The following is a 22680-nucleotide window of genomic DNA, read 5'->3' as shown; positions in this document are numbered from 1 at the left end:
TTTTTTTTTCCTTTCGTCATCAGAGACAAAGTGAAATGGAACTAAAGTATATGGGATTAAATTAGAATCACAGTTTTGTTTACATTATAAAAGAACGATCTAATAATAATAATAATATCAAATGAACAATAATAATTAAACAAAACAGGAAAGAAGAAAGCCCTGGAGAATTCCTGCCTGAATGGTGCTCACTGATGGAAGGTTTGTGTGACCGGTTTTATTGTTTGGGGATCATTCCCTTGATAGCTGACTCTCGGTTTACGTATGTGGCCCAGTAGACTAAGTTGAAAATGGCAAAGAGGACTGGAAAGACGATGCGGGACATCTTGTCTACCTTGCTGACACTGTTGTATGTCTTCTTGCTCTCTGCGAGCTTCTCCTCTATGCGGGGCATCTTGGGGGGTATGTTGGTGGCAGTAGCAGAGGCAGCAGCACTCTTGGAGATGGTGGGCAGGCCAGGGTCCTTGGCAATGTTGAGGGCATACGTGGTGCCAACAATGTTGTAGGTGTTGTTGGTTTTCTTCGCTAGCGCCACTGGCTCTTTTTTCTAGAGAAGGTGGAAGAAAAAAACATAATAGAGATGAAGTGATTGTAGAATTGCATGTAGAACATTTTGTCCTCCGAGTTTACCTGCTTGCCCGGATGAGAAGATGGAAAAGGGTGCGAGGAGCAAGAGACCAAGAAGGCGGCATTGTGGAAAGGAAGGAAGATGTGGTGAGAAGATGGCCAGAACCTATGACATCTGCCACTTGAGTGCTGCTGGAGCATAAGGACGTGCTGGACTAGGGTGGATCAGCTACTTCATGTAAGCCTGGCATGCGGCATGTAGCACAAAGAGGTCCTGGCCTGGCAGCTAGGTCCTGCTGCAAGTCAAATAACTGAAGCCACATAGCTGGGTTTGTAGCCTCCTTGCAGCCCCTTAGATCACAGGAGTGGTATAAAAAGGTGTGTGCAGCTGCACTTGAGCAGTAGCTGCCCCAGATGGGTGACTCCTTGATTGGCTGAGTGCTGCCAGGTCTGTGTTGCATATTGCCGGGTCAGTATAAGTGAATGCAGGCTCAAACTATACAGACTCCTTGTTTTCCCTCTCAACTGTGTTATCTGTTGCATGTAAGGTTCAGCCATGGAGAGATGATACAGGAATGTAGTCTTTAGAAAAGAATGACACCCCGTGTGGTCATCCTGGGGGAAGAACTTGATTTTCCGCTTTGCTGGCCTGCTTCCTGTGTCAGGTGAGAGGCAGAGACATCACAGAGGATTATAGTGTTTTGGTTTTTTTTGTAGCAGAAAGCCAGTGGCTTTAAGAATGTGGGTGACAGCATCACAAGTTTTGCACCATATTACAAGGCCATCTCATACACGGCCTCAGGGCCCCGAACACCTCACAGGAATACCTCACAATTTAACATCATGATGTCCAAAATGCCTCTAGGACCCTTTAGTGCACCTCATGACCTACCCAGATAAGATACAGAACAGATGGAAGGCATTTGCACTAGCCCTAGATTTCAGGATTGATCAACATGGCACTATAGGGCAGAGGGAAGCCTTTCATCTTGCCGTCATATCTATGGGTTGCTGCAAATCAAGGGAGATAAGTGCACCCCTCCCACAAGGCTCCAGGGACAGCCATGCTGTCCAGGCTGAAGGGAGGAGAGCTTGCATACCAAATGGCAAAAGAGGCACTTATGTGTCAGACATGCAGTACTGAAGGATGATGGAAGATGCTGAAGACAGACAGTTCAGATGTTAATGAAGATGAGTGGACAGGAAGACGGAGCTAGGAAGTCATGATAGGCGTTGCCCCCACTCTGGGGATCTTCCTGTTGCTGTCAGGGACCTGAGACCAGCTGCACCGTAGACCATATCATATAAAGCAATCCAGGTCTACGAGGAGAAGTCCGCTGAAAGAAATCTATTCATATGCAGACATCAGGCACCCTACACATCCCAGCACTCATGTACTTTATGTGGTGTCCACTGTAATTAAACCAAGAGCCAGCATTAGACACAGCAGTGACTCATGGTGGGAATCTAATATCTAAACTCAGAACAAGGTGTGACTTTGGATCTCATTTTCTATTCAAAAGCAATTGAAACGCAAGGTAGGGCTCATCCAGGCATTTCCCAGGGGTGCTTGGCACGATTTTGCATGTGTGTGTGAGGGAACCACGTACAAAGTGACCATCAGGAGAAGGGGAGAACGTGCAGCCGGCAGGACCTGTTCATCTCCCCACCCTACCCTGGAAATTGGTAGCAGGCAGCATCGCTGGGTAGCATTGGGAGCTGGAAAGGCCAGATTCACCCAGTCTGCTCTGCAGAGATAATCCAAGGACTTTAGCTTTCATGCTGTACTTCCATTTTAAATGTGTCCACAATCACCATGGATATTTCTGGTTACCTTAGGAAATGAATTTTCCATGGTGATTTTCAGAGGGACACTAAAAGCAGACTTCTGTGCAATCTTTAAACCCCTCTCCAATAACATCATAGCCAGGCCTGCAGCCTCGTAATAATGCCAGCAATTACAGGAATTAACTTGCTGTTAGAAAGAGGTCTAAATGTCTTCAGACTCCAGATCAGACAATATTCATAGTCTTTTATGGGACAGGGTGTTATGATCTTTAACGATCAACTGAGCGACTGATTTCTGCAATTATTAGAGCCATGTTAACTTGTACCCCCTGCATAGGAGGTGAACTTTTCCCGCTAAAGAGCTGACAAGAAGCAAATAAAGGACTAAAGATGTTTCACCTTCTAAAACATTTAAATATGCTTAAGTACGATTACTTATTAACACAGCTACAGGAGTTAATAAAATAATTAATAATCAGTAATGAAATGAAAAACAGATTGTTGTTTGCAGAACGTAATTTGAAGTGCACTGTGATTATTTTAGTATCAATCAGCCACGTTATTCATTACAGGAATAAGATGACTACAAGTGACATGACACTTTCAACCTGGCTAGCTTTTCTGCTCCAGAGCTTGGAAAGTGGATCCGTCTTGCCTGGCCAAAGGCATCTGAAAACAGCAGGCTGAAACGGAGGAAAGTCAGGCAAATATGAATGCTGTGGGTGGTGACAGCAAGCTACTGCTCCTATTAGTGTGATCCAGAGCCCCCAGGCATCAACTTGGGCTTCTCTGGACCTCAGATCAGGCTGTTCAGGTAGTGCAGAGGCTTGGGAGCCTACAGCCAGGGCCTTTTTCCAGCTGCCTATGGGGTCTTCTGCTCTGGTCAGAGCAGGGAGCCTGGGTAGCCTTTGGGAAGCACCCAGAGCACACACTGCCTACACCAAGGCACATGTGTGTGCTCTGGATGTGCTCTGCTCCTGAGATGTCAGGAGAAATGGCTCAGCCTGAAGTTTAACAGGCTGTGCTTTATAAATAAGTGTTTCAGAGAAGATTTTGACAATCAAACAAAGCAAAATGTGCTTATTGCTGTCAGCTGCAAAGTAGTCCCCAGGCTTCCCCCTGCACCTTTATCTGTGAGGAGTTCCACGTCCTACTGAAACAGAAGGAAAGAGAGGAAAAACAGGTTCCACAAAACAGGAGGAAATGCCACATTTGCTTTGAAAACTTGTCCTATTCAAAACATTTATGTTGCAAAGCAATTCCGGCATTTATGGCCCAGTTTGGGCACAGGGAGACTGAACCACTTCATAAAGCTGTCCCTGCACTGCTCTCCTGAGGGAAAAGCTGTGAAAGCTGGTCTAGAGATAAATATGTTCCCTGGATATCGCAGTCTAACAAGTTCTTCCACAACACACATACTGGAAAATACTAGCATTTTTGTTAAATACTCTTGTCTTCAAGCCTCTCTGTTGAGGAGCTAATGGTTGAACCTCTAAATTATGGGAACTACTGGTTCCACCTATGATCTGCTGGAGATTTAGTTCTCTGCACCTGGTCCTTGGCTAGAAATTTGGCTTGGAAGCACTATCCCTCTGACAGGCCACTCTGAAGGTCACCATCACTAATATCTGCAGTACTTGAGAAATGCAAGGTATCTGCCACTTGCCATTCTAGAGAAATGTCACTTCAATGACCTCCAAGCAGCTCTAGTCTCTGACACAGTTGTATCCTATAATACAAAGCCCAGCAACTGCAGTTGCTGTTCCAGCAAACATGCCACTCCTTCCTCATGCCAGCCAAAGTTCCCTTCTGCAGTGTGCCAGAGACTTGATCCTATCAGAGAATGTCAGCAAAGTGTTTTACACTGAGACACCTGTACCCTGACCAGAGCCAAAGGCTCCGAACAATGCAATCTTGCATTAACAAGCAGGCTACGTCAATGCCAGGTTACTGTCAGCTGCTGGTGTAACCTTTGGCATCACTCATCCCTCCCATCTCTTCATTCAGATTATGTGGGACTGAGCCCAATGATCTTACGCTCCTTGGATCACCAGACAAAGACTCAGAGGTGGGATGGAGTCAATAATCAGCCCAACGCATCACACAGATAGTGTTGAGAGAAAGAGAGTGAAATGTTGTCGAAGAATGATACATGAACTCTAGTGAAGATGCTGAGAACATAAATCACTTGCAGTGCTATGGAGAGCTACGGGTGATTGCAAGTGCCGTAGGACAAAGGACACATGGGCTGCAGAGCATAGTCAGCAAGGGAAAGTCCCAGCAAAAATATATTTACCATAGTGAGGCAGAAAAAAAAGAGATGGGTCTGAACCACCCTGTGAGTCTGTAAGACTTCAAACTTGTTGAAAATGGTGGCCTGTCAAGGTTGGTTCTAGTTCCTCTCTGTCGGCAAGGAAGGGATTGAAACAAAGATGCCACAAATGGAAAGAAACAAAGGAGAAAGAAGAATGATTCCCAAGTGACCTGGATCAAGGGGCAAACTTCAGAACTGCTGAAGAGTAGGTTGGACAAAAAGCTAGGCTTTACTCAGTCAGTGGAAAAAGCACCTAGTGCAAATGGCGAGCATGCCCATCACTTCCAAAATACAAGAAAGAAAACCATGATGATCATATCAACGGAGAGGTTTGGAGGATGCTTTTTGGTGACATTCTCTTAGTGAAAAGACATCTGAAAAGTACATAAAAAGCTTGGACCTAACCTTCTCACCGTGCACTACAGGATTATTGTCTTAAGGATGAGAAGGATAAAGATCCAGGACTATTCTTCCATCCAAAGTGTGTTCTTCCTTGTTCTCATATGTCTGACTTCAGCTACTTGTATTGTTTTCGTTGCTTCTTGCCACCCAGGATTTCAGGGCAATGTCATACAAGCACAGATACAGAGCTAAATCAGATTTTATGCATAGATATTGTGTTGCAGGTGGAAGTGGGCTTAAGTAAGCATCTTCCTAAGATCCAAAGCATCTCCTATCCTGAGGAACAGACAACACTTTTTTGCAGGGAACTCCCTGGTAAATGTCATCCTCGCAGACTTCATGAGTTTCCCAGTGGCGAAGTCACTGTTAATGATTGTCTCTCTGGAGGCTCACTCCAGCTGCTCAGGAAGTGACCTTGTTGGCTCCAGAGATAGCCATCCCTATGGTTGGGATGGGATGCCGTGGATCTCACTCTGTTCAGACACAGCCCTTCTGTCCTGAAGTGGATCCTTTTAACAAGATATTTTGAGGATGCTGGAGATAGGGAACTTTGCTGGCTACTGAAACTACTCATCTTTCAATCTCTTTGGTCTCTCATTCCTCCCCAACTACTGCCATCTGTCACCTTCCTCCTGATGATGTTTTTTAAAAAATCATCTTTACTAACAAGTTTGCCACACTGGATCCAGATACCTCTCTCCAATTTGATCTGCACCTCTAGGTTGGTTGCAGCCACTCTGCTATACAAAAAGAGAGGAAATCCTTCATCCACAATTAGCGATTGCTGGTGGCAGGCAGGACAGGCTTGGAAAATCTTTGGGTCCAAGAAACATTGGTCAAATCTTATCAGAGTGCATGCTAAAGTGTGCTTTTGGTGACATCTATGGTGATAACTGCCTGCCTTTCATTGGAGGAGAACTTCAGAGAACGTGCAGAGTAACTCCCAGCTAGAACCAGAACCCAACTGTGGCTATAGCCAGAACATCATCATGATAATTTATGATGCAGACATAGCAATTCACCAAGATCAGCTCATCATGTTAGATTGTACCTGAAAAAATTCTGTGTTCCCATCTAAACCAATGGGTTGGCTGAAGGGGAGAAAGAAAGAACGGAACCAGCTCTGAGAGAGTGAACATGCTGGGAGTGCCTGTCAGCAACCAGCAGCTTTTGCAAGGTAGTGATTTCTTTCAAATGGGATGGGAAGCATTGCTGCTGTTTACATTTGAGGTGAGGGAAGGGCTGATGCTTATTGATTTTTTTTTTTCATGTTCGTGCAAGGAAACAATCAAACCTGGAGTGAGGATCCTTGCCATCACGTCGAAAAAGAGCGTTCTTCTTGGCTGGGGAGAAGTCTCTCCAGAGACCAGGGCTCAGCCGGGGCTTGTCACTGGTAGTTTTACTCATGGTACAAACACTTTAAAATGCCAATAGTTATTCTTTTTCCTCCTCTTTCTTTTGTGGTTTCAACCACCTGCCTTGTCAATTGTTTCAAGAAGAGCTAATTAAAGGCTGAAACTGAGCCAATGAGGCACTTTCATTGAGTAGCAAATTCACTGCTTGGAAATATTCAATGGAATAAAGATGAAAGGCAAATATGGTGACACATCATATTCCCAAGCGCCCTGAAAGCCCACCACTCTTCAGGGAGCTCTCTGAGCTGCAGAGAGTGGGAGTGGGTTAGCCTTCTAAGATAAAGATCAGGGTTGGCTTGAAAAAGCATCCACGAATTTGGACTCCTTCCTGATTCTCCAACCTGATACCAATTGCAGCAAACTCACAAAGAGCACTCCCTCTGAAACATTCCTGGTCCTGCTTTGTTTTCTTGTTTGATTACCACGTGCAGAAACATTCTGCATGCTCTTACCCTATTGTTTCAGCACTGTTAGTCTTGCAGTGCTGGGTCAATGAATAAATTAAGGACCATGCTTCTTCTATAACAAACTGAAGCAGCCTCTGCTGCTTTTTCGGCTGTGCCCAGTTCACATAATTGCCCAAGGCTGTGTGAATCCTGACTTTGTGCTGATTTGCGCATCCCTGAAAGGGACATGGTTGCTTTGAGGACCTGTTCTGATCCTTCACTCATGCCAATGACCCAGGAAAGGCTTCTCTCATCTCTAGAGGCCAAATTAGCATTATTGTTCATGATGGAAGTGGAAGACCATCAACTGGCCTCCTCTGGAGTCTTTCTGCCATGAGTCTGTTGCTCAGACCACAGCTGCAAAAGCAGAGAGAGTCCAAGAAACACAAGAGAGAGGCATTCAACACGCAGTGATGGCTGTGGTTCTCCATAAGGCCTCTGTTCTCCTGCTTTGACCTCCATACCAGAGAGATGACTGGCTGTTGTCTTCCCAAAAGTTACTGCAATTCTGCCAGGTATTTGCATACAGCTCCACAACAATTTTAAACAACACATTAAAATGCAAAGGAGTAAAATATAAAGGCTCCAGAACCAAGAACAAGGACAAAGCTGATTCTCAAATTGATTCAATAAATATAAACAAGGAGTGGCATGCTACAGTAAGCAATTTCTCTGCACAGCTGAGATTAAATCAGTTAGGAAGGAGGGGGCACGAGCAGGGGTAGCGGTGGCCGTCAGGAAGGAAACTGCCAGAGAGGCTGATCCCAAGCGAGAGGGGAAAACGTGGGTGATGCCAGGCACTAATTTACTGCCACTTGCCGTTTCTGATTGCTTGCTTCCCACCCACCCGCTTGGCTTGAGCTTACAAAGCAGCAGCTGCCGGCAGCTGTGGGCAACAGCACGAGCGTTACACCTCCCCATTGCTGCACCATGCTTGCCTGTGCCAGGGGAGACCTACAGTTGGGGATACCAACCGCAGGAGACACAGCAGAGTGGGACTGTCTCCATTGGCGAGGCTGGCATCCCGTGGCATATTTGGGTTTGTATGGCATGCTAGCAACATGGAGCAGGGCATTTATGAGTTGGAGGGAGAAGAAAGGAGAGAGGAGACCACTGGCAGAGCAAGACCACAAAATGCACGCGTTCACGTTTGCACTGGCAAATGGTCATGCAGAAGGACAGAGGGAAAAGTGAGCAGTCATGCCTGGGTGGTTTTCTCCAGCTAAGCACAGTGACCAGCCCTCCAAGCCCTTCATCCCTTGACCCTCAAGAACCGCTCCAGTCGAGACCTGAGCTGGGGACCCCAGTAAGTAGCATCCAGCCTCCCGGAGTGCTGCGGGGCTGCATGTTACCCACTCCTGGCCCCAGCGCAGCTCTCTCGTGCAGCGTTTCTTCACCACCCCCTCCTCCCTGGCCTTGGCCACAGGGCTGACCTTCATCTCCTGGGCCTCCAGCACCTTCTTGCCATCCCAAGCCCAGCTGCGCTTGGTGAAGTAGTTGACAGTGGCAAATTCGATCAGCGCAGAAAACACAAAGGCGTAACAGACGGCTATGAACCAATCCATGGCCGTCGCGTACGCCACTTTAGGTAACGAGTTTCTTGCGCTGATGCTTAGTGTGGTCATGGTGAGGACGGTGGTGACACCTGTGGAAACACAGCAGGAGACAAGGATGGTGTGAGACCATACACTCGTACCCACCCAGTTTCTCCTCAAACCACACAGCTGGCATTTCCATCACATAAACTTAGGAGCCATCCTCTAAGCCACGTGGCCCACATTCCCGCTGTAATTAAGAGAGTCTTACCCAGCAAAAGTCTGTGGTGCAATTCATAGAATAACGAAACAGTCCAGGTTGGAAGGGAAGTCAGTTTGTCCAACCCCTGCTCGAATCAGGGCCAACTTAAGGTTGCTCAGGGCCTTCTCTGGTTCAGTTTTTAATAACTCCAATTCATATAATCAATGGCAAACATCTGCATTAGGATGAGCTTAATCTTCCCCAAACTCCATTGACTAGATCTCTGCTCACTATAAAAGAGTCCTAGCTCATAGGTAGGCACTCGCATTCAATTCCTTGTCTGCTAGTAGGGTAAGTTGTGTGATGATAGACCCAGCTCCCTCATGTAGAATACGTCATGGAGAAGCCTCTGGTTGCTTTTGTAATAAAATAAAAATAATAAAGTAACAGTAAAAAGGACAGCTAGATGGTTGGGAACTTCATGGAGGACCAGAAACTCGCCACTCACCCAATGTGGTTCTCTCAACATTTTGGAAATAGTGTCTTGTGACCTGCATGGATGGACACCTGGGATCCTGGGTCCTGCCAGCACAGCCAGGCACCTGTCAGTGGCCCAAGCTGCCAGAACAAGTGTCACTATGATTTATCTTAAAAAAATGATCTGTTGCAAAATGCCTTGTAAAGCTTTTTTTCATTAAAGCAAGCAACCATTGCTATCCATTTTCCCCAATAATGTGCTTTTCAATTAAAAATGCATTAAAAACATCATAAAAATATTGACTCATTTTCACTTCCCTTAAGCCATACTCCTGGTAATTGAAGAGTTTCAATAATATTGTTGACAATACTTTCTGAGGGGAAAAAAAAACAAACAATTGGAGTTCTCATTAGTTTCTTAATAGGAAAGCAAGGCAATCTGGGAGCAAAGACATTTTTCACAAAGGTAGGTTTTAATTTTTCAGTCAGCTCTTTCCTGCTCAATCTGAGCTGCTACTTGAGGAAACCTGTCTAATTGCAAATCTCAGGATAACATAGGAGGGAATCAAATATCCTCAGAGAAGGGCCCACCCCCGGTGTTGGGAGTGCAGAGACATTCCAGAACCGATGCAGATGTAAGAGCCCACCTGGGGCATGGACAGACATGGGGTCTGGGTGTGCACTCTGTGGGGTTTAGTTACAGATGATTCACGGGTAGATGAGTGAGGAAAGTTAATCGATGACTCTCTATATGCCTAAGCTGGTCCTATTTTCCATGTGATTTCTGTCTGAGCCCCCCCTTTTCCATTCTGCTGGATGAAAACACCAAAAAGTGGGTGCTGAGGGGCCGTATCCCTCTTCTTCACTGTTATCACTGTTCAGCGCAGCTCTTGCAGTCTGGGTCGTGCAAACCAGTTTGGTCATGCTAACCACCCAGCTCCCCGCAGCTGCACTCGACCCTGGGGATCACCGTAGGATTTGCATCACTGGGGAAGAGAAGGCAACCTGGTGCTAACAGGGAGAAGCTGGGGTCAACTGTAAATTTTAAAGCTTGTTCATGACCTACATTTCACAAACCCCAGTGAACACAACCCATAATGATTCCCTTCTAGTTCATTTAGGATGGTGCAGAACCACCTGTGACCCTCCCTGTGTCCCTTCCAGTCCACAGCACGGGAACAAGGTCCAGGCCTGTGGAGAGGGTCCAGAAAGGAGGACATCAGCCTTGCTGGGTTTGTGGGAGTATTTCTATCACGACTCTTGCTACAGAGAAAATGCTTCATGATCTTTGAAAACACACCACTTTCTGTCTTATTCAAAAACACGAGCAGGTGGTACCATATAGCCCCTCTCTGCTTGGTGACTTTTGTCCAATATATTCTCTGTTAAGTGGTATCTGCTGGGCACTGTTATTTCCAGGAAATACAATCCTGCAGCATCACACCTGGTCTGTGAGCGTGTGTGTGTAGATCCTGAACTAAAGGTCTTGGCAGGAAAGCACAAAGCAATTCTATTATTAAATGTTTGTAAAAGCTATTAATATATGTGCAATGTGAGCCTGACACTTTGCCTCAGAGAGAGGATCTGAAACCAGCTGAAGAAAATAATAACAATATATTTACCACGCAGTTATACTCCCTTAGCCCAGGAACTTGTTATGTGGAGCTCTGACCAGGGGCACATTAGCAATTTCAAAGGTAGAGCTTTAAATGTCTCCCCATGTACCTATCCTCTCCTCAACTCAAAAGCTGATATAGATAAGTAGACACAGCCAAATGCATATAATTAGATGATCAATACCTTGATTACTGTTAATATTTATGTCTTGGCTTGTAGCAGAAACATGGACAGGAGTATTTTCGCAGTGATTCAGTGGAAGCAGGGGCACTGGGAAGACACTGAGAGGTATTCTGGGAAATGGCCGGCAGCTTCACTGATGCTGGTCAAGGCTTGGAGAAGACCAGCTGTGATACTCAGTCTATTTCCTGTCCTTTGTGGTGCCTTTCTCCGCTGACCTGAGAGGATGCCCCCATGCTCCCAGACTCACCAAAAACCGTTCGGGCAGGAACGGACTCCCTGTTAAGCCAGAAGGAGACCTGGGACAGGATGACCGTCATAATGCAGGGTAGGTAGGTCTGGATCACAAAGTACCCGATCTTCCTCTTGAGGTGGAAGTGTGTGGTCATGACGACATACTCCCCTGCAGAGACAGCCAGTTAGAGATGCTGAGCCGCCGGTGCTTTGTGAGATGGGGCCAGCTGACCACCAATCGACCTCTAAATCACTAAAGATATGTCCTGAACAAACTTTCAAGTTCTTAGATGAAATTGCAGTATGTGTGTCATATTGTTACTGGCTGGCATGCCCTGGTAACTTACAGTACTGCAGGCCACCCTAACAGCCGTGCGAAGGAGGAATGCATGCTGCAGCACACTGTCAGCACTGACTTTGCCCATCCTGCACATGTACACACAACTGCTGTGCCACGCCAGGCACGTGCCCCAGTGTAGCCTGGGTGACTTCCACATAGCATTTGTCCTTTCAAAACACTTCTCTGGAGACTTGATTAATTCACTACAAAACGGCTGTGGGACAAGAGCAAATCAATCCCAATAAACAACGAGGCAATAGACTTGCCCTGTTTCACTCCAGGCACAAGATGCCTCTGGGGTCTCTCCCAACCCATCTCCCATCCCTTTTCTGGTCCAGCCCAGGGAGCCACATTGTGGGTAAGATCCCTTAAGCTTAGAGAGACCCTAACAATGCTTCAGTAGGATTTCAGGAAAAAGGATTTTATTTTCTCTGACAATCCTGAAAATATTCCACCTTTCCTCACTGTACCCATCTCAAAAATCGGGGCAAGTTCTGTTGTTAAAGATCTGGGCTGTAAACCAAAGAAGCAGCTGTCCCTATTTTCCCTCAATGCCCTATTCCCCCAACTCAAAGCTTTGGATATTTTGTTGGATTATTGTGCCTTTTTGTTTTGAGCGTGGCTCTGCTATATCATTACACACAGGAGCCTTTAGCAGCTTTCTTGCCACTTCAGGTTATTCATCTGTACATTTTATTACAACTTAAGTAGAGAGATGGGCCAGATGATATGACATTTAGTTCCCTGGACTCCCCACATTTCCCCAAGGGAGGTGATATGAGTTGTTACAGACAGACACTATTAAAATCAAGTGCACCAGAGAGGAAATATCCTCAAATGAGAGAACTACTGGTGCATACAGAAGAAAAAAAAGAAAGAAAGGAAAAAAAGAAAGATGAAAGACACACATGAGATAACAGAAGCTATCAGTACCTGGATTCAGAGTAGAAGGGAGGAGCAGCAGATGGGAGAGAAAGATGATTAATATTGGTCATTAATCAGAGGAAACATTTGTTTGGAATAATCTTCTATTAGCTATTATAATATTTGTGTAAACAGATGCAGTGAAAATCACATTGAACATTATGTTGCATTCACCTCCCCTGCCCGCAATGTTCTCCTGAGGGACTGGAAAGGGATCCAAGACAAATGAACCCACAGTACCAAAAACCAGCTGGGCAAGGTGGGGCAGATTTTCCACACAACACGTCATTTTTAGATGCCTGAAATCAGTTTTCTAGAGGATATGAGTGATAAGGCTCTTTCAGTGGAAACCACTAAAAGCTAAACCCTTTACTGCCTCTTGGTGACTGCTCCAGATGTCCCCAGCCATATTCTCCAACAGCACGCGGCTTGGGAAGTACTGTGGTGCTCACTGTCCACAGGTACTGCCTCCATAATTATGCCAAATCATGGCATTGAAAGCCCACAGGTCCATCTCGTCTGACAGTGTGCTCAGCCCATGCACTGCATGGAGGTCTCACAAGTACCTGTGCTGGATCGAACCATCTCTGTCCCAACAACATGGCCCAGCAGGTCATACTGGTTCAGGCGAGATCCACCCTTCGCTACTTCCACTGATTTATCCTTCCCCAGTGTCCAGGTGTAGATCACCTCTGTCTTTGTGTAGGCATCTGCGGAGGAGAAAGAAGAATGAGGTTTGTGCTTCTGTCTGACCAAAATTATATATATTTATATATATTTTATATATATATATTTTATATATATACACACACACAAAAATTAGCCTGTAGCCAAATTAATCCCTGCTGTGCATTCCTTGGAGCCACATGGCTGAGCGCAGCCAAGCATGGCGAGAGACCAAGGCAGTTCAGCAACTGTTAAATCAAATGAGCAAAAGGGAGCTGGGGTTTTCGGAAGGGAGCTGGAAGAGGGGGCAGAGCACTGTCGTCGAGAGACACGCTGTACCCTTGACGTGATGACTCTGCAAGGGCTGGCTCCAAGCAGAAACGAGATAAGAAGGCATCCAGACCAGCAGACTGCTGGGGCAGCAGGACAGCCACAGCCCTGCCATGCCAGGGACTGGGAGAGTCATCCTGGCAGCAGCTGGTGAGAAAGGGCTAAACGCAAACGGGGTTGAATTTCAGGCTAAGGAGAAAAAGTTTAAAATCTTTACCTTCACTCAGAAGCAACCCTCTCAGCTTTGGAGGTGGTGTGCCCTCCCACCATGATGCTTTTTTCCCTTCATGACCCTGTGTTTGCCAGCCTCCAGGCCAATCTGCCAGGCAAGCGAGGGAGGCCAGTGCTGAGAAAAGCCTGCCCGCACAAGCAAGAGAAACAGCAGGCAAGTGCTGCTGGACTGCTGCATGGGGTAGCGCCGGGCCTAGGTCCAGGGCATCCTTCCAGGGGCTTGCAAGTTCCCCTCTCTATCCCACCTGCCCTACTCTCCATATGCAAACACGTCTCTCTAACACACACAGTCACCATCACCTTCACAAGTCTTTGTGACCAAACCCCTGCTCGTCCTCATGGCCACTCCCTTTCCCAACAGCGCCTGCATGCTCTTGGTTTTGCCAGTCCTATGGTATCCAGAAATTGTGTCTCTCCAGACTCGACTAGGAGCTACTTCTCCGCATAATGCCCAAGCTTCCTATCCATACCCACTCTGCACCAGTTTTTTAGGCAAGAACAAAGTTCACTAAAACAAGTCTTTAATTCATTTTTGTGACCAGCTTCTCCTATTAAGACATTAAGGAATTCTTTGGCTGGGGTCAGGTCAGCAATGGGTCAGGTCTACTATAGAAATGTCTCAGCTCTTGCTTTGTGAAAGATTGTGTCCTGAGACAACCAGATTTCTTTGATCTTTCTAAAACAACCACTGTTATCCCTGCACTGTAGGTTTTGGCAAACCAGTTAAATACTAAGCAGGCGCTGTGCAAAGTGGGAGGAGTGGTTTTGATGATCAGCCAAAGTCTCTCAGCACGCCAGCGTGCTGCCTAAGCACTTCTAATGCAGGCTGGCACCTCTCATCTGATGTGCAACACTCTGCTTTTCCAACCCCTCCTTCCAGCTCTCAGCATGCTTCTGGAGACCTCCATCCTCCTTCAGGCTTAGCTTTGTACAGCTCTGCCAATGCTCTTCCCCCTTGATGGGCAGCACCTTCTGCTTTAGCAGTCATAGTTCACCAACTGCCACTCAGTCTACAGAGGAAACTTGCCCACAGTTTCATTGCCATCATCCTTGAAAATGCAGTTGTCTACATATCTGGTCGTCTGGGACAGAAGCATATCTAGTGTCACATAGGCATGGCATGGATGCTTGGAACATATTTAATGCCATGAAGCTGTTTTGGTTCTGCTCAATACCTCGCTTGCAATGCAGTCTAGTCCAATCCAAACAAGGACAGGTCCTTGATATTTATGACTGGCTTAGAAACAGTTGTTCTCTGCTACATACATCCATCTTCTAGGGAGCATGGTGATAAGTAAAGCCATCACCTTCACTGCACTTAGTCCAAGGAATGATGCAGGTGGGCAGCTGAAGCTATCTGAAATACCTGATACCTTTACCTCTCCTGCAAACTCTCTGCCTTCCCTCTTTGGGTGGCTGCCATGGTGGGACAGGGACAGGAGGCCACTGATGAGCCATTCAGGTTGTGGGGTCACAGAGGCAAATTTGGCTATCCTTTGAACAGCATGTGTCTGGCCCTAGCATTGTCCTTGTACTTACAAATTTGACCCACTCTAAGCTTCTTGCAAATGAGCAGCTTCCAGCTGTCGACGGCTTTTTGGTGCAAACACTAGTTTAATCCTACTCCAACACAGGAGAGGTGAGCTCAGATGCTATGCGGATAGGTGCTTCAGAAAGAGCCATACTAATGTTAATCAGGGGCAGCTCTGAGCTGCTTGTGTCAAAACTCTCATCATTCAGAGGCCAAATCAGTAAAAATACCCAGAAGAACCCCAAAGGGTGTCCCAGCAGAAATATGCACATTAATCTCTTTTCCTTACCAAGAAACATTATAAGCAATTAGATGTGGAGTAACCTGCCTTCCTGCAAGTCTTGTAATAATCCCAGAGTTTAGGCCTGAGGTATGAGATTTAATATCCCTCCTCACAAGGTCAATTAACATTAATAATTCATCCTTCTCTAAGGCTTGCTATTTTACTGGCCTTAGTGAAGTCTTGTGGCAATAAGTTCTACATTTAAATAGGTGGTGCCTAAGAAATAACTTTATTTTAGTAGTTTTGAATAATACAGTTTCATGGATGCATTTTGTCATGAGGCAGAGGAGCAGATGCACATGATAAACATGATTTCTTCTGGTGTCAATCAACCTTTTCAACTTTCTCCTTAGTTAACTCCCAAATGCCTACAGGAAGGAAGCATCAGTTTAGAAAGGTGATTTTTCCATTTTCTTAGAGTCCAAAAGGAAGATTGCTGGTGGGCTCCCTTCCTGGGAGGCTGGGAGCAGCTTTCAACTCACCAGCGGGCTGCAAATCTTCCCTAAACCAGAACTGTTGGGTCTTAGGACTGAGATTCCCAGAGTTTCCAAGCCTTTTACTTGAAAGCAGCCTACCTGACAGACTGAAGGGGAGCAAGGGGTTTGTAAGCTCCATTGGAGCATGGAGCCAGAGATTTCAGGCTCTCCCCAGATTGGCAGGAGTGATGCAGGGAAGTTGGACAGGACACCTAGCAGCACACACCACTGCTATCTTCCCAAATCTGTCCCCCCCAGGATCACCTTGTGATGAAGGAAAAGCATCCCTGAGTTTTAGAATCATAGAATCATTAAGGTTGGAAGAGACCTCTAAGATCATCAAGTCCAACCATCGACCCAACACCACCATGCCCACTAAACCATGTCCCTAAGCGCCTCATCTACACGTCTTTTAAATACCTCCAGGGATGGTGACTCAACCACTTCCCTGGGCAGCCTGTTCCAATGTTTAACCACTCTTTCAGTAAAGACATTTTTCCTCACGTCCAATCTAAACCTCCCCGGCGCAACTTGAGGCCATTTCCTCTCGTCCTATCGCTTGTTACTTGGGAGAACAGACCGAAGCATTTTGATGTAGAAGACCACCAGCATTTTCTACCAATGCTGGTCCTGCTGAGGCAGCGCTGAAGAGGCAGCACTGCCCGCTCAAGGCAGGGAAGGCAACGGGAAGCTGCTCTTCCCACTTCCCTAATAAACTTACAGCAAAACCATAGGTGTCTAACCCATCCTGTGAATCTGAATTGACTACAAATTTGCTTGCTACCCATTTCTGATGATGGTAGGAATTACATGTATGAGATACCAGAAACAAATTTTTGGTCACATTATCATTAGCAATAATTAATAACACTGTTACTAAAATACCGGAAAACACTAGCCACACAAAGGACTGTTCTTCAGCTCTTTACCCACCTCCTTGCAGAGACTGATCAGGGTACTTACAGCTCCCAAATTTCAGCGGGCAAGCATGCACATCCATTGGGAAGTCCTCCAGGTGCATGGGGCACTCTGCGTGAATCGTTAGCCTACAAGACAAAACACAGGGCATGATCAGAAACACACGGCTGCGGAAGCTCCCACCTGGCCCTTCTGCCACAGCATCTTTGCCCTGCATCCATCAAAGGCGACAAAGGCCTCAATGTAGTCACCAACCTCTGGGTCTCTGGGCAGAGGGCCATCAGCTGTGGAGAGAACAGCAGGCACAGAGATCTGGCCACCTTTCCCATTGTATAAACTCAACCCTGTTGACTGAGTTCATCTTTATCCACTCAGTGCAATCAGAAAATCTGCCAAAGCCCAGGACTTCTGTTTGCTTATGCACTGTGCACAAAGAGTTCATTAATGCCTGGGGCCAGGGGACATCTCATGGACCATGCTGGAAAGCAGAGGGAAGGGGCTTCCAGGGAACATGGCCTGTTCTTGCTAGTGGTCTGGAAGGAGCCGAGGGCTGGCAGATTGTTCAGTCAGAAAGCCACAGTGCTACTGGGCTTGCTGAACAAAGTCAGTCAGAGCCATGAAGTTGCAGGTGTTGCACCAGGGTACAACACACCACTGTGCATGTGGGGCACCACATCCCACCTCCCCCAGCTCTTCCCTTGCTGGTGGCACTGCAGAGGATGCTGTGGGCAGATGCAGAACTGCGTGTCCTGGGGCTGTTTGCGGGGTGCAGGACAACTTGTGTTCTTTACGCATCCACCAAATCCCAGTAGGATACCTCATCAGGAAGCAGTTTTGTAAGGGAGGCACAACCATAAAAGCAGTGTGCTGTAGAATATGGAGCCAGGCATAAAAGGATCCATTATAAAAGGCTCTAAAAGAGGTAGCTCTAAGCTCGTGTTCCTTCCTGAAGTACTGCAAAGCCTGCAGCCTGGGCAGGGGGGAGCCAGGACAGACAGCTTCCCAGGAGATGTCTAATATGATCTTCTCTGAAGGAACCATTTTTAGAAAAAAAGACCCACTTCTGATGGCTCGGCAAAATAACAAATAAACCGTGTTTTATTGCAACAGGTGGATGCAAAGGGCAAGCGCACAGACCTAAGGCTGAAGGTGGCTTGTGGAAAACTCAGGTCGAGAAGCACAGTGGAAAGCTTCTATTGAGATATTTTCCTTCAGTGGGAAAAATTATCAAGTTATTCTTCATAGAAAATATTGAGGCTTAGTCAAATGCAAAACAAACCCTGAAAAAAATAAAGGTTCAGATTTTGTTTGCTAAAAGCAAAGAAGAAAAAATAAAGGAAAGAAAAGAAAAATAGAAGTTATTTCTTTCAGGTAGACAAGCCTTAAATGAGCCAAAAAAAAAAAAAAAAGGACTGTTTTTTAAACTTGGCATAACAAAAATTGGTGGACAAAACCAAGCACTTCACAAATCACTCTAAAAACCCCTGTGGGGAAACAAAGCAGAATCACCATGGCTTGGAGGTGGCAGGGGATCTCCAAGGCTGCAGCAATGGTGGCTGCTGGCGGCAGATGGTGCTGTGAAAGGCGGACACCAGCACAAGTGAGGGACAGAGCAGCAGCAAATTCCTGCACAGCTGCTCCGTGTTGGCTGTGAGAGCAGCCCAGGCTGTGCTGGAAACTCTCCACTGGCTGTGAATTTTGCTCTGCTGGGTGAGGAAATGAACCTAATGATTTCAGACCCACATCCAGCCTCATCTGCTTCTTTCAGAGAGTCTAGGAAAGCTGGCATCCTCGCAAGAGTCAGGCAGAGGTATTAAATCAAGAAGTGGAGGAGCAGAGCTGGAAGCTGCTGTAACTTCGATGGGGCAGGGCTAGGCGGCCAAAACCCTCCTGTGTGACCCAGAGCCCCTGCAGCACCTACAGCAGGGGTTTAAATCCCAGTAAACCCAGCCTTTGGGAATGTCTGGGAAGTGAGGCACACGACCCCTTTGCAGTGGTCACTAGGGTCACAGTGCCACAGATCAGATCACACCATGGGGAAGTCTACACCTTATTCTTGTATGAGCTAGCAAAGGAAAGCAGTGAGTTTCCTACAGACCTTCTGAATCCAGCCCCACAGTGTTTCAGTGGTACCTCCCTGCTCCTTAATGCAACAGCAGCACATATTCATTTCAGCTGTTTTTCAGTGCCCTGTCTCCACCAGGCACATCCGCTCCACTGTGCCCCAGGAGCTACCCCACATGGGGAAAAAAAACCCAACCTATAAAAGCAACTCCCACAATCAGGACAGGTTCACTCCTGATAAACAGCTCTTCAGCATCAGCAGGACATGGTCCCCATAAACCCCATGGGGACTACTTGCAGTGAAGCCCTGAGGGGCTGGCTGTTGAGTCACCATTCACTGTTGGGTCCCAAGGGCTCACAGCCCAACTGTGGCTGATGCAATGCTCCATACTCTGGCCAGGTTAATCACAGCGGGTTTATTGGGTCTATGCAGGCTGACTCCACCTCTGGTAGAGGAGGCCAGTGGATACTTATAAAGAAGTATGAAACCTGGGTAAATACAGAGCAAACCACACATTGCTGTCATCTCCTGGCAGCAGGTGGCTTACGGCTTCTATGATTCAGGGGTTGTATCCAGGCGATTGAGTGCACCAGAGACCAAGGACCTTTTCTACTCTGAGTCTGCCAATCCCTTCTGAATCCATGTACATGGAGAGTGACCACTATGTCCTGTAGTAATCATTATACTGACAAAGAGGTGATGATGACTGTCCTGCTTCCATTATGTCTGGCCCCACCTTGGCTTCCTCAGCCAATCCAAGAACCACTGTGTGGCCAATGTAACTTCCTTGGAAACAAATCACTCTTTCTGACTTGCTGATCTCTTCTTCACCTCTGGACTGAATGTACCTGTTTTACACGACAGAGAAGATGACCTGATCTTTAGGACTTCAACCAAGACTCACTGAAGTCAATGGAAAAACTGATAATGATTCTGACAAGCCCACAAGCACATGGAATTATTTTCTTCTGGAGACTCAAAGGCTACCATGAACAAATTGCTCATTTTCTCCAATGTCTCTCTTTTGTAATCTGGATAAAGATGAGGATTTCAAGAAGCAGGTATGAAAACCTGGCAGCAAGGTGTGGACTTGACAGTCTTGCTCCTCCTGTTCTGTTTCTTTTGTGATTTTTTTTTTCTGTCAGCTTGAAATTCACTCGGGGAGCTTCATGGTTGGCAAGCTTGTCAAACATGTCCTTACGGATCTTACCATTCAATTCTTTCTGTGTCCCAACTGCAATGGACTTTTTGTGTCTAATATTTGTCACCTGTGTAAAGGAAATGCTGATGCATTTCCCCTGTCTCCCTCAGCAGGCCACACAAGACTTCCTCTTTACCTTCTTATTCCTTCGTTGGCTTCATTGATTACTTTATTATTTCAAAAGGCTCTTAGCTGGGTGTTTCCAAAGTTGGCTTTTCCAGAGAACCTCTCCTCTGATCAGTGCTTTCCTTCTGATGTATCCTGAACTCCCCCCAAAAAAACAGAAAGGCCTTTTTCATCCACTGTACTGTTTGCAAGTCTTGGCTGTGATCAACAGCCACTGTGAAAAAGGGTGAATGACTCAAAGGACCACAGATTGTAGGTCTGGTGGTTGAGTGCCATTTAGAGCTGCCAGAAAGAGCCTCAGAGGGGGCCAGGATGGCAGCAGAGACCAGCTGGGCACAAGCTGGCCTTGGCCATACCCTCCTGCCCTCTCCAGGCCATGGTGAACAAGAGCAAATGTGGTCAAGGGAAGGAGACAACTTTATACGGATGCTGGATGACTCCTTAGGTGTGTGGAAATGCAGCAGTCACATTTTAAATCTCAAGTGTGTTTTATCAGCTGAGCCAGTAAACAACAACGCAATAAATCCATCAACAAACCACTGAAAAAGCAACCTAATCTGCCACTTCTCCACCTACAACTGAAGGAGTTTTTAAGTCTCCTGAAATTAAATAAAAAAGAAAATGCCATATCATTCCAACAAGACGAGTCTAGTTCAGCAACTTCAGCCAGCCAGAAGTCAGCACATTCACAGGTAACACGCAAAGGGAGTCAGCTTCCCTGCTGAAGGGGGAAACAATACAAGCATTCCCCCTCCCAGGTGTTCTCCCTTGCCTGATGCCTCTTTGCTTTGCACCCAAGCATGCTGGGGTGTGCTGGCTCCCTGAGATGCTTTCCCCATGACCAGAGTGCATGCACTGCTGCTCGCTCCTGCTCACCTCTCTGCCCCTTGCATCCCTCGGCCATCTTTCACTCCCCTCCTGCAGCCTCTCTTGCACACACTCATCTTTCAGAGCGCTAATTAGCAGAGGTATTTAGGTGAGCTGTGGAATCAATCACCACTCAGGAGAGTGCCCACATTCCCCTTCCACTCCCCCCGCGCTGGCCTTCCCCACCACCTCCTGTTGCTGGCGAAGGACTCCTCAGCACCATATGCTTTGCTTAATGAAACGTCAAAATGTCAGACTAAGAGGAATGTATCTCACTTCCCAGACAATTACCACTGCCTCTGCAGCATTTGGGTAAAAGAGCCCGTTGCAGAAATTCTCATCTTTGCCCCTTACCCTGTGCAAGAGAGCTTATGGCCAGCTAGCCACAGAGGTTTGCTCCATTGCTCTGATGCCCTGTTCAGGTCCAGACATCTGAGCCCTGAAATGTCATTATAAAGCCTAAACAGCATGTGAAAAATAGCCAAGCTGCCAGCAATCACATAATCCAGCTGTTGTATCCTTTGGCTTATCTGTCCCAAGCACTAGCAATAACTTACACAGAACTGTTTTGAAATCAAACCCCAAACTCCTCACGTTTTTTCTTTGCTTTGCTGGCACAATGGCACCAGAAGTGGAACATCCAAGAGAGAAACCATGTTTTTCTCTTTAAAGTCATGGGAGGTCCTTTGAACTGCTCAACACAATGGCAAGAAGCGTGAATCAGGCTAAACATACCTCTCCCAGGGCTGACGGTACAACAAACCACTTCAGCTTTGTTCTCATGGTTACCAGGAGCTTAGCAAAGCCTTTGATGTGTCATTAGAGCCCCTGTCGTTACCTGCGTTGTGCTGCAGGATGAGCGAGAGTCTCAGTCCAATTTCTGGGACGCAAATAATCCCTTGGTGTATGTGTGGTACAAAAACATGACAGCACCCTGCACAGCAGAACCGACTTTGTTTATGCCAGGGATATGGCTTAAGTTTTGTCCTGATTTCTCCTCTAGGAGATTCATTAATAACCACAGCCAGGCCAAATAGTGTTTACAGTTTAGACTGTGTGAGAATCTAGGTTAGGTTTAATTGCTGGGGTTTGAGCTTGGAAGCCAAATTGCTTCTAGGATCCTTGTGCTGGATCTGAAAGCACTGAATTCACTTTGCATCCTCTTCCAGCCCCTGGAGATTTCAACCCATGATGGCAGAAATGCAGCGAGATAAGGTAATCTCTGAAAATTCTTCCCTCCTGGGACAGCTTCCTTACAAAAGTCTGCCTGCACAAAACCAAGCCTGGAAAACAGACCATTTCTGCCTTTGGATCCACTCTGGGATCTGTAAGGCAGGGAAAAGGAGGCTGTGCAAATCTCATCTCATCTATTCGTCTGCTTGTGTGTTTAGCAGTCTAGCTTTGGTCTGCTCGGGTCCATTTATGGTCTTGTTTAGGATCAGCCCTAATGTGGGATGCAGCCAAATAGCTGCCAGCCCATACTACCCAGAGGAGCTGGTGCTGGGATATCCCAGCTGCTGCACTTGCAGAAAGGAGAATGATGGT

The 22680-nt window shown here is 46.6% G+C and overlaps 1 protein-coding gene across 1 annotated transcript in view; it reads right to left on the bottom strand.

The window, feature by feature from the left end:
* Window positions 1-217: 217 nt before the first annotated feature.
* The window catches only part of GABRA3 (gamma-aminobutyric acid (GABA) A receptor, alpha 3), a 61301-nt gene continuing 38838 nt past the window's right edge, over window positions 218-22680 (bottom strand). The window contains exons 5-9 of the mRNA XM_009331623.1: window positions 16922-17004; window positions 13008-13151; window positions 11194-11346; window positions 8366-8577; window positions 218-547 (exon numbers count right to left, since the gene is read on the bottom strand). Coding sequence (XP_009329898.1) covers window positions 218-547; window positions 8366-8577; window positions 11194-11346; window positions 13008-13151; window positions 16922-17004 — 922 coding nt within the window. The remainder of the gene's footprint in view (window positions 548-8365; window positions 8578-11193; window positions 11347-13007; window positions 13152-16921; window positions 17005-22680) is intronic.

This window comes from Pygoscelis adeliae, unplaced genomic scaffold, assembly GCF_000699105.1.
Source record: "Pygoscelis adeliae isolate BGI_AS28 unplaced genomic scaffold, ASM69910v1 Scaffold79, whole genome shotgun sequence".
NCBI lineage: Eukaryota > Metazoa > Chordata > Aves > Sphenisciformes > Spheniscidae > Pygoscelis > Pygoscelis adeliae.
The sequence above is the reverse complement of the archived record's forward strand: the minus strand, read 5'-3'. Positions and strand labels throughout refer to the sequence as shown.